At 41.7% G+C, this 12176-nt stretch overlaps 1 protein-coding gene across 1 annotated transcript in view; it reads right to left on the bottom strand.

The window, feature by feature from the left end:
• PCSK5 (proprotein convertase subtilisin/kexin type 5) overlaps window positions 1-12176 on the bottom strand; it is a 374668-nt gene that overhangs the window by 15491 nt on the left and 347001 nt on the right. Inside the window, exons 28-29 of the mRNA XM_006272449.4 lie at window positions 4856-4939; window positions 3289-3484 (exon numbers count right to left, since the gene is read on the bottom strand). Coding sequence (XP_006272511.1) covers window positions 3289-3484; window positions 4856-4939 — 280 coding nt within the window. The remainder of the gene's footprint in view (window positions 1-3288; window positions 3485-4855; window positions 4940-12176) is intronic.

Raw genomic sequence — 12176 nt, 5'->3', positions numbered from 1 at the left:
GGTGATTCCAACATGTTCTTCCTGATGGAGCTTCTTACTGTCTTGAGCTGTGAAAATTGAACAGCTTTAAGGGATTTACCATAGAATACTGTGGACAAGCATAGTCTTTCAATGTTTGGGAGTATTAGCTCTCAAAGAAAGGTTAGCTAGGCTTGGCATACACATCATAGGCAAAGGGGGAAGAAAGAGTGGTCTGAAGGCACGTTTAATTAATTCTGGGTAAGCTCTTGAAAAAGAAAGGTACAGAGATCTCAGCAAGTTGTTTGAAATAAATGATAATTAAAAAATGTGTAGTCACTGGATGAAATTAAAGAAAGGACTGAACTAGCATCTGAAGCAGTGCCAGCAGCATGTCTTTTCACACAAATATCTGCTCGCAAGCAGATTACCAGAGTGGTGCCCTCTAATTCACTACTGGCATTTTGTGAGTAGGGCTCTCCATAGAAAGCCTGAGGAGAAGAATTAGGATGAAAGACTGGTGGAAAGCTGAGAAAAGAGAAGAAGAAATACCTCCTCCATCTTGCCTGCTCCCATATTCTTTTTTCTTTATTTCTTATCCTCTTTCACCACCCAACACCTTCCTTCTCCTCTCACTAGCTCATCTTGCTTTGGTGATCCAGTCTTTCTAAGGACATGACTACACTGAATGATGCAGTGTAGTGTGGACAAGTCCCAAGATAATGTTAAACAACAAAACTAAGACTCGGGGTGATTCAGCCAGCACATAGTTGTGTGGTGATTACAGTTGGACCTCTTCTTGTAATGAAGCTAGCATCAATACAGTATGCTGCAGTATGTATTGAAGCCATATCCTAAAAGCTCCTAGTTATTGTGTCAGAGGTGAGGCTGATGCAATGTAAAAGATCATCTTCTTCTTTGACAGTCCCTCAAGGATTATTGTCTTCCATGACTGTTTTCATGGAAGACACCTGTGCGTGACTTCTTTTATCGTGGAGAAGCTGCTGCACATCAGCTTCCATGTGGCTCTTGACAGAATGAACCCTTAATCCAATGGCAAGGAGACCAAGACAACTGGGGATCTTATTCTGCTGCAGCATTCATCCGCCTTTACAGCCATTGAGATTCTAACATCTTCTTCCACCTGCTCCACCATTGAGGACTTGTAGACCCATGACTGGGGGCTGGGCAGGCTTACTATAGTGGTACTCACCATGTCAAAGAATATATGTGGCTTTTCAGGAGGGAAACCATTGCTATTTGCTGTCCTCACCACATCCTGGTGGTGTTGCCACTGCTTGGTCCGCAACTGCTTATTTATCAGCGTTACCCCTGATTATTTCACCGATACCATATTTCACTGAGAGGAGAGACTGAGGGACCTGGATCTCTTCGGCTGCCACAAGAGAAGGCCGAGAGGTGATTTTGTGGCTGCCTACAAATTCATTAGCAGGACACAGCAAAGGATTGGAGATGCTCTGTTCACCAGGGCTTCTCTTGGGGTAACAAGGAACAATGGTCACAAACTGACAGACAGAAGATTTAGGCTAGATACCAGAAAAAACTTCACTGTGAGGGTGGCCAAAATTTGGAATGGGCTTCCAAGGGAGGTGGTGCTCTCCCCTGCCTTGGGGGTCTTTAAGAGAAGGCTGGACAGGCATCTGGCTGGGGACTTCTGACCCCAGTACTCTTTCTTGTCTAGTCAGGGGGTAGGACTCAATGATTTATTGAGGTCACTTCCGACCCTAACATCTATGAATCTATGAATTTCATGGTGTACAAGTCAAGTTTTGAAGCCCAATTTTTAACTCTTGAAATTCAACCTCAACTTATACACCATATCAAGGCCTGCAGACCTTGCCGTCACTATGGAGATGCTGCTCAGCTGGGCACTGAGCTCGGCTGGGTGCTGAGCTCAGCCAGGTGCCAGGCTCGGTGCTTGGCTGGTGAGGCCCCATTCCCTGCCAGTGCATTATGGAGGTGCCACTCAGCAGGGCACTGAGCCTGGTCCTGTCTCCTGTGAGCAGCACTGACTGGACTGTGCCAGGTGAGCACTGTGCCCGGCCCCATCCCCTGCGAGTGGCACCGGGCTTGGCTAGGTTGGCACAGCCCAGGCAGGGCCACTCACAGCGGGTGGAGCTGGGCTCAGCACCTGGCTGAACGGCATTTCCATAGGGCACTCACAGGAGATGGGGCTGCGCCAGCTGAGCACTGAGCTTAGTGCTGCTCACAGGGGATGGGCACTCACAGGGGATGGGCTCAGCACTTGCCTGGTGCTGCCCAGGCAACACTGCTCACAGAGGATGAGGGTGGGCTTGGTGCTTGGCTGGCACGGCCCAGGCAGCACCACTCACAGGGGATGGAAATGGGCTCAGCACTTAGCTGGTGCAGCCCCATCTCCTGCAGAGTGGCACTGCCTGGACTGCATCCGCTAAGCACCAAGTCCAGCCCCATCCCCTGCAAGCGGTGCAGTGGCATGTGTCCACTGCTTAGGGGCCCAGCCTGCAGTGAGGGTTTGCAGGGGCCAATGTAAGTCTACTAAGGCAAGAAATCCCTCCATACTAGCCTTGTATCTGAAGTGAAGTACCTGTTTAGTGTAGTTTCTTCATATTTATTCTGCTCTATAAAATCAGAATCTATTCTATTGGCCCACTCTTGTCTAGTGAGCAAGGGACACAGTGAGCAGTTGTGGAAATAATGGCAGGCAAATCAATGTAAAGAATCCTTCAAGAATTGTAAGAAAAAATAATACAAAGAATTCATGTATATCACACCAGAAGAGAGAGCCGAACACATTTTACTAGGAGGAAGAAATCAAGTGGCAGTCATTAACGGCTTGATCGAAGTGATAGATGGTGATAAGCAGGATAGAGAGTGCAGAGGAACCTGATCTATTTTAGGGTCAGATCCATGGGGGCCTTCATTTCTGAACAGGAGAAAAACCAAATGGAATGCATTATTAATCATCTCATTTGCATGCTCAGGATGGTTAAGTCCATTAATCCCTCAGTCACTCCATTCTGTGCCCACTGCTCATATTACATTGTGGTGTCAGTGTGATTTTTGCCATTGACTCTGGGACTTCACACACAGCTCTTATTTTTCTTGCACTCACGTGCAACTTCTATTATGAGCAATGGAAATTATGTTATCCAGCTGAAACATAAATCAAATGTAAGCATACTGTAATTTTGGATGGTCAAGGTACTACATTAATCTTTCCTTAGAGGGGCTTTAACCATGGAAATGAACCATGGTTATGAAATTCATAACAACACCTGAATATTGATGTAGACAAACAAGCTAAAGAATGAATAAAAAATTACTTACTCTGGGCATTCCTGAAGGCATCTGCCTTCATGCAGGTAGAACAGCTGATCTGGGACAGAGTGGCACTTTAGGCAGTACCTAGGTTCAGAGCAGTTTTCACAGTTGTCTGTGCAATTCTCACATTTCCCATTTCTTAGGTTGGCCAAAGTTCCTTGTGGGCATTGCTTGACACATGTTTCAAAGGAAAGAAATGTCCCTACACAGCAGACCCAATCAAGGAAAAGGAATAGGTGAGAAGTTTAAACAAAACATTTCTGGAGCTTTTTTTGTTCTGGCAACACATACTGATGGGGTTCTTTTTCTTAAACTGAATACCTTAGCTTAGTAGACTGTACAAGTCCAAAGTTCAGCTTTATTTTTTTTAACTGCAACATTCTTTTAAGCTCTTTCCTGAAGAAGTCTGTTCAGCCCTCACTCATAGTCACTTATCTCACTTTCAGAATAGATAGGCCATAGGATTTTACCTAGCAATTCCTGCATCAAGCCAGTAACTTCTAGTTGAGTGAACAAGGAATCAACAAGATGCCTTAAGACATAGGTTAATATCAATTGCTTATAATGATGTGTGCTTTATTCCTAGCCTGAATATATCTAGTTTCAGTCAGCAGATAGCACATCTTCTTCTGATTTCCCAGATTTACCTGAATCTAAGATAACTCTGAATTTAAGATGACCCCAGTAATTAGATTCTATACATAGGAACTTTATAAATGTGTTACAATTTTCCATGTATAGAATCTAAATATTGGAGGGTTCTCTTTAAGTCATCCCTCCCACTGCTGTAGAGGCTCAGGCCGTGGTGGGGTTGATACAGGGAGGTCAAGCAAGTTGTGCTTGTGGCTATTCCCTGCCACCTCGGCTCCCTGCCTGCCTCCCACCCCACAGCCTTGGACCCCCATTTCCCCTCTGCCTCTGCTTCTCCTCCTGCCTCTCCCCCTCCAGCCTCTGCTCCCACCTCCCTTCCAACTTCTGCACCCCACTTTCTCCCCTGTCTTACCCTTGCTCAATCCATATTGTAGCCTGGGTCACTGAGTATGGCTCCAGCCCAGCCCCCATAGCAGCTTTGAGGGCTGTGCACTGCTGCTTTGGGGTTGGGCTGGAGCTTAATGCCCCAGGATACAGTGTGGATGGAGCCTGCAGGTGTAGAACAAGGGTAAAGTGAGGAGGGAGAGGGGCAGGCAGAGGCTGCATGGTGGGGAGAGGGGGAAAAGAGGCTGCAGGGAGGAGATGGCAGGGTGTAGTGGTGGTGGGAAGGGACAGACAGCAGCTATGGCTATGGACCAAACCCCAGGTAGGGGCTTTTGCCCAAGCCAAAGCAGTAACCTCTTCCTTCACACCCTCCCCCCGTAAATAATTTTAAGACAAAGGGCTTTTCTGTCCCATGTTAAATCAGGGTGGGAAACCTCATCTTAGAACTGAGTAAATATGTTAATATGCTACATGAGTGAAGAAACTTCTACCCTTCATTACCCCATATATCCTTTGGCAATATATAGTATATGAAACATATACAGAAATGTAGCTTACTATATTACAAATTCACCCAAAGAAGCTAGATGCCGCTTACCTTTGGGACAGGAAGTGCACACATTGGCAGCTGTACTGCAGGTCTTACATGAAGAATCACAGGGCCGGTTCTGTCCCAGTATGTCTGTATAGGGAAGAAAAACTACTGCTTATTTCGTACAGTCTTACTGAAGAACAACACCTTTAGGAAGGCAAACAGGCAATCTTTGAATTTTTCTACTTTTTCTGTTTAGGTTTACTCAGGGATATTTAAAAAAAACATAATTATTGGCACAGCTACTTATAGAATCCTCAGAATGAAATAAGGAGAAAAATGGCAATTCAGTTCAACTCCACAAGTGAAAAGTTGAGTAAAAAGGTAGTGTAATAAAATAAAACACACAAGTTATCATCAGATAACTGGACTGTTTGGTGCTGAAGACATGTGAGTTTATTGTTGGTAATTTTAGGTAAGTGATATAGAATAGAAGATTACTGTATATAGATTATGGATATGTGGATACATTCTTACTAGAAGGAAAGTAAGGTTAGTGGATTGCTGCTGAATATAGAATTCTTACTATTGTTTTGTTATGTTGTATTAATGGGAATGACTTATAAATATGAAAGGTAGAAAGTGACTGCCTAGAATGAGAGTCCTTAAAATACATTTATTTTGATATCCATCACCACCTATTCCCCTTCCTCAGCAGGAAGACTCCTTTGTGTTCTCCCTACTGAATCTTTAAATTTGAAAAATTAGGCTTCTAACTCCTAGTGGGAAACCTGAGACCCTGAGTTAATATTTGCAGAGACTTTGCTCAGCAGTAGACTAGATTTCAAGGGACCTGAGGAACACACCTAATTTGTCAAAGGGTCACCTGTTAACACGAGATACCAGCAAGTTGTTCCTTATTCTAATGCAGACAAAAGGCTGCTCAAATTAAAAGAAGCATGGCATGCAGGAATCCCATCAAGGCAATTCTTATTAAAGATGAGAGTAGACTCTGTCAAGTTTGACATCTAGACCTCTTGCATTTTAACTGCTTCTATTTTGTATCAGTAGATCTGCATGTTTCTCTTTACCTGTGTTTAACATACTCTGTCCTTCCTAGCAGCATTATTCTCTGGTTTCAGTATGTTATGACTGTGATTACTTTTCTATCAGATGGTCATATATAATAATAGATGCTTTTGGATGTAGCTCAGGGAAATCAAATGTCACAGAAAACAGAAACTCTCCCAATTTTTTGGCCAGTCCCATCATCTTCATTGCTTTTAAACAAATCTATTCTTTTACATTTCTGTTATGCTAGAGTTTAAATTAGGTATCCTCTATCCTGTGCTCAGTGGCAGCCGTTCAAGGTGAAGTGCTGTAAAGACCACAGCATTTAGCCATTGTTGTCTTTGGCTTACCAAGGTCCTTGATTCTATTTCATGGCCTCAAAAAAGAATCAATGAGCAAATGAGAACATGAATATACAGCAAGTAAGAGTGAATATGAGTAACACAGAATGAACATGGGCATGTGAACTACTAAATACGTGGCCTCTTTTATTAATTTCATTAATTACTTTATTATCCTTTTGTGAGACAAAAAAAAAAAAAAATCAAGGTGAGATAGGTTGGTTTTCTTATATCCTTTATAATTTGAAAACACTCAGTTAAACCACATCTAACTCCTCTTCTTCCCAGGCTAACTCAGAAGGTCAGAGATCCCACAGAGCCTTTGTGGTCTGTAGTGCTGACATGGTTAAAGTAATCCAATGTTTGTAGCTGATAGGAAAGGAGCAACCTTTGACTCTCCAGTCTAAATGGCCAAGTTTCTATTTACATATAGGTCAAATGAAGGCAACCTTAGCATAAGTATAGGGTAGGATTCAAACTCACAACTCTAGAGCTATAACAAGATGCCCTAGCTGCTCTGCCAGGCATGATATCCCTAGTCTTTTTATCTTATCCTCAACCATAAATCTCTTCATACCTTCCACTGGCTTCATTTGCTTTTTCTGGATCTATTCTTTCTTAGAAACAGCAAAAACATGTGTCCAAAGTAGAATGTTTTACAGTTCACATGATGCCCAAAACTAAGTTTGCTACAGTATACCATTATTAAACATTGTCTCATTTTCTATCACTTTGCTAAGGCACCATGAGAGAATCTATACAGACCTTTTTCTTTTGCCTTGATGAGGCAAGTGATAACTATCTCTCCCTGGGTAACAGGAAAGCCACAGCTGCATGCCTTAAATGTTTGGCTTGTCAGAGAGGGCAGTAGGGCTGGGGCAGCTGTGATAACTTAAGTAATCCTTCCAACACATTTATATGAGAGATGGGCTCTAATGACTGAAGTTTGTTGTTACTCAGGAAGGGGAAGGGTTTGTGGAGGAAGGGAGAGGAACAGTCCTTTTTTAATTTAAACTTTAGCTTGGTTTAGTTAGCCTCACTTAGACTCTGGAGTGTAGGAAGTCTTTATAACCTTGATAGTCATTGTTTTTGGAGGCAGACATAGAAAAGCTAGGTGCTTGGCAGGAAGTAGGATTTCTAGATCCTGAGCTAGAGGTGCTATGGGGTAATTCTTAATACTTATTTCAATTTGAGCTGGGTGCTAGGCAGATATCATGAGAAGCACTATAAAACAATACTTTCTTTTTTTCTGGGGATCCTATAAGTTCAGAATCCATTACCCTCTAAGAAATACGCAAAACATTATCAGCATTCATAGCCATACACTTAACCAACTTAAATTCCATCTGTTCTTATACTGCTTAATTTATTTAAAGCTATTTGGAGTCTCTCTCAATGCTCTGGATGTTACTAATTAAACCAATATATAGATAACTTCATTTTAGTCTTCAGGTGAATAAGAAAAGTACAGTATAGGTCTAAAGAGATCCCCAAGCACCCTACTTCCTGGCAGCTGTTTTTTTCACAAGATGCTACTGTTTCGTTTCATAGCTATTTATTTCCCTAATACTGTCTTATTGTAAACTAACCTTTTAAAAAAATAGGGCCACCTTTTAATTAGTAGGTAACAGTCCTTGAAAAGCGAGGCATCATTTTTTTTTTTTTTCTCTTCTGTAAGTTGGCAGTATTAACTTGTATTTTTTTTTTTTTCCAAGCGTGTTACTTTTCTGTCTTTTAAATGTTTTGTCTTGCATTTTCTTTGGTATTGAGGCAAGATTCTTATTCTGGGAATTCTTGGATTCCCCTTGATTCCTCTTTTAAAAAGTAGCTATAGAAGCCCTCTTTGATCATCTTGAATTATTATTGCTCTTTTGTGTAGCCACATTATTAATTAGTATTTCTCACTTTTATATACCTCTAAAACCTCAAAAGAACTGAATACCATCTGCTCTTGGTAGCTAACTTGAATTGCTTTTTTTCAAGTTGTTCTATCAACTCCTTGGAACCCTTTATGTCAAGGCTATGCTCTGATTTCCTTTAGAAAATATCTGAACTTTTTTTTTTCTATTCAAGGGTGAATTCAGATTTTAATTCAGCTTCTCAACAGCCACATACTTTTCAGTATTTTATTTCATATTTTTTCCTCTGATATCCCCACCGTAGGCAGGACAAATTCTTTTAAGTCATATCACAGCATACTAATTATGAGTGAAGAAAAGAGACTAAATATAACATAAGCATCCACTGCCAAGATAATGGGACCTTGACCTTGTTTGAGCCATTGGGATAGTACAAATAGAAGTTGGAGAAGGCTGAAACAGAGCGGCTGTTAGCAGCTGCTGAAGAATGGTTTACAGGCTCTCATCTCTCTGAAAACAACATTTCCCTCTTTTTGCATTTAAAAAACAATAGGGTTTTTTTGTTTTTGGGGGGGGGCGGTTCTTTTACAAGAAGGTATTTCGGTACTGAAGACTGCAGTCTAAAGCTTGCATCTTTGGTTCCTTGGCATCATGTGTGATATGGTTATCTTTGAACAACCACTTCTGTAGTATGTCTGAACGTCCACCAGAGGGAAATGTGCACAAGCAGTTGAGCTTGAGATGCTTCATAGCGTGGCAGAACTTCTATAAATGCAGCTTCTAACTTTCCAGTCTGACAAATATTTATACACCTCTCTTAAGAACGCTTTTCCTAGTACTGATATGAAAAGCTTCCAATTAACTTGGGTCATTCAGATTTCGGTTTCCCCAGATGGAGTTTCCCCTGCCTCAAAACAACCACTGACTCTACCCAGGTTTTAAAAAATTAGGGCCCAACTCTGCTCTTGATAGTCTGTTTAACTGCTTCTCAAATGTAATTTTCTTGCTCCTTTAGAAAGTGGCCAATGTTCTACATATGCTCCAAATGTCCTCCAAAATTCTGCAAAGGTTTCATGACAGATGCCTGTGCATAGCACCTGCCATATTATGAACAGTGCTTTTATAAACAGAACAGCTTTGTAGAGTTGTCAAGAAAATTGGCCAGACCACTGACAAAATATATTTGCTTGGCTTTTGTTCTAATGACTGATGGTAATTTGAAAACAAATGGCTATTTTCTGCCATATAAAAACATTTCATCTGTTGCTGAAAAACATTACTCACTCTGGACATGTGGCAAGTTAAGCTTTGTAGGGCTGGCTGAAGTAGAATTAATTGGTATCTGAGTTGTCTGCATGAAGGAAAAGAGTTTTTGGGATTAGGGAGTGAAAAAAGAAATAGAAAGAGGAAAAGAGTTGCCCATTTTAGCTGTTAGTCTTGCATTCTAAGCTAGCTTCTCCAGAGCTTTTATCTGAGATGGCATTGAATAAGGCAAGTTCCCATCTGCTTCACTAGCTATGACGTGTTGTTTTGTGAAGGCTATCCTCTTGTGCTCCAGAATCTAAGCTTTCATTTTAAAAATATTTAAGTCTGTAGCTCTGATGGCTGTACAGAAAACCTTAAATATGCGAGCCAGATGTTCACCAGTGCAATGATGTTGGCCTGGTTCTGCAGACAACCTTGAAATAATAGACAAGAGAGAAATGTGAGCTACTTCTTTTTATTCAGATAAATAGGATGCTGGCTTGATGCTTTTTGATGATTTAACCATTTACGATTTCATTTCTGATTTTTAAAAAATGGAAAGAGACATCGTCAGACTTTCAGGGTTTACTAGATGATGTTTTTCCTTAGATTTCTCATAAACTATATCACCTATATAAATACCCACTAAGACTAGAACGTGGCTCAGTGTCGCATTTAATTCCTATTTCCTTCATCAGTAAAGGAAATTTAGCTGCTTTACTTCCTATTTCAAAAACTTAAAGAGCTAACTTTTACTTTGCTGTTTTGTGAATTAAGCTCTTGCCTGGTGTAGCACTCTATCCATTCAGGTGGTTCCGAGGTTTCTCAAGTGAAAGACAATTTTTAGTGTTTCTCCTTCTTTCTTATTTATACTGTCTCAAAATGAGTCAGTGTTGTACAACGTGACATAAGACCATGTTAAAGAACCACAGAAATAAGTAATTTCTTCTAACACTGAATAAGGAACTTTATTGGAATAGGGACAGCACTGAATAAAATTCTAGTCCCAATGAAGCCATGTGTCTGTAAAGTTATTTTCTCTCTGTGTCACCGTAGTATTTCTAGTAGCACAGATTAAAAGAAAAAGTTAATATTTGGAACCCTTCACATACCTTATTACTTACTGTTAAGAATACAAGGTGAAAAAAGGGGCTGGATCTATGCAGTGAATGGGCATGTCTGAAGAGAGAGACATTAGTATACAGTCCTCACCTTTCAAAGAGCTGCTTAAATATACAGTCCTCTCTTTGATTTTCCTAGCAGGCAGCCATAAGAGAACTCACATTAGAGGATGAGCAGTCTCTTTGTGCTTCTTGTCCTGCTCATCTCTCTTCAGCTTGATGCTTATGCACATAACTTACCCTTCATCCATACAGGCTAGGGACAGACATTACACATAAACCAGCTTAAGTGATCAGAAACTGGTTTAAACCTGTAACAGAACAGATGTTCAGTGCACATAAACCAGCTTGAAAATGGCTGAAACCAGTTTTTTAGACAAACCTGGTTGAATGTAGTATCAGACTAAACGGATTTGGATCAAATCGGTTTATGCAATATCTGTCCTAGAGCCCTTACTGGTTTAAGTTAAAGCAGATGCCCTCAACATCCTGGCATGCTCTCTCTGCTGGACAGGGCTTTCTGCTCCACAGCAGAGCAGGTCCCTCCTCTCTGCCCCCTAGCCAGAGCTCTGGCAGAGACTTCCAGGCACAGCAGGGTCTGCCTGGCTTCCTCCTACCCAACCCCTGCCCTTGTTGCTTGCTGCTCAAGCAGGAAATCCCCCCCTTCCCTCCCTTCCTCCCATCTCCCACAGCATAGACCCCAGCCCCACAGACTCTAGGTATGTGGTATGCTAGCTAATGCTAAGAGATGTCTGTGTATGTGTGTCTCCCATTTCACTGGAGCAGGCAGACAGAACAGTGACTGCTTAGGACTTTTTGGAGGTAATCAATATGTCAGCCAGTAAGCTGTTTAAGAAGCATTTGAATTAATGGAGAGAGGCAACTGTTTTGCTAATCGGGCGATAAACACTGTTATCAGCCCCCTGCTGGCTTGCTTTCCTGTCAGTTTGCTGCAGACAATATAAAGAAGCAGGGAGGGAGACTGAAAAGATCTGTATCATCAACAGATGCATGCACTGCAGCCCCTCTATGCCCCCTTGCCTCAGAGTGCTAGCAGGGAGCCGGGGGCTGGCAACACTCCCACCCCTTGAGCAGTGAGTGGGGAAAAGCCTGGGATGGTGCAGGCAGACCTCTCTAATCAGAGATCCTGCAGGGGCCTGGCCATGCCCTGCCCTCAGCTCAGCACTGTGGAAGAGAAGGTAGGGCTGCTCTAACAGCCCCTGGCTTCTAGTCTGAGCCACTGGAGGCATGTACCTGAATTTCTGGAATGAAAAGGGAATGTCTATCCGCCTCTAAATTGGTTCAAGCTTTGTAGGTTAGACTAACCTGGAAAGATTAAATCAATTCAGGCTCAGACTTTTTGAATGTCTGTCCCTAGCCACAGTGAAAGATCTAACCATTAAAGTTCATGTTTATCAAAGCCACCTTGTTTTTTTTTCATTTAGGGACCACATGGTCTGACAGTATTTAGGTAAATGAGGGAGATTAAAATGATTAAATTTTGATCTTCATATCAAATTAGCACCCACATTTGTACTTGCTCCTCTGTTTTTTAATTAAAAATATACCAGCTTCTACTAAAGGATCTGTGTTTCTATGTCAATGTTTTTTACAGGCCTAACCATGAAACATGGTACATTGTTGCAGTGAGGAGTCTAAAACAAACTGCACTAGCAGGGCTGTTGTAGCCACGCACACATTCCAGTTTAGAAGGTGACCTGTTTGGTTTATGCATTGTATAGTAAAGATG

Source organism: Alligator mississippiensis, chromosome 3, assembly GCF_030867095.1.
Source record: "Alligator mississippiensis isolate rAllMis1 chromosome 3, rAllMis1, whole genome shotgun sequence".
NCBI classification, from domain to species: domain Eukaryota; kingdom Metazoa; phylum Chordata; order Crocodylia; family Alligatoridae; genus Alligator; species Alligator mississippiensis.
The sequence above is the reverse complement of the archived record's forward strand: the minus strand, read 5'-3'. Positions and strand labels throughout refer to the sequence as shown.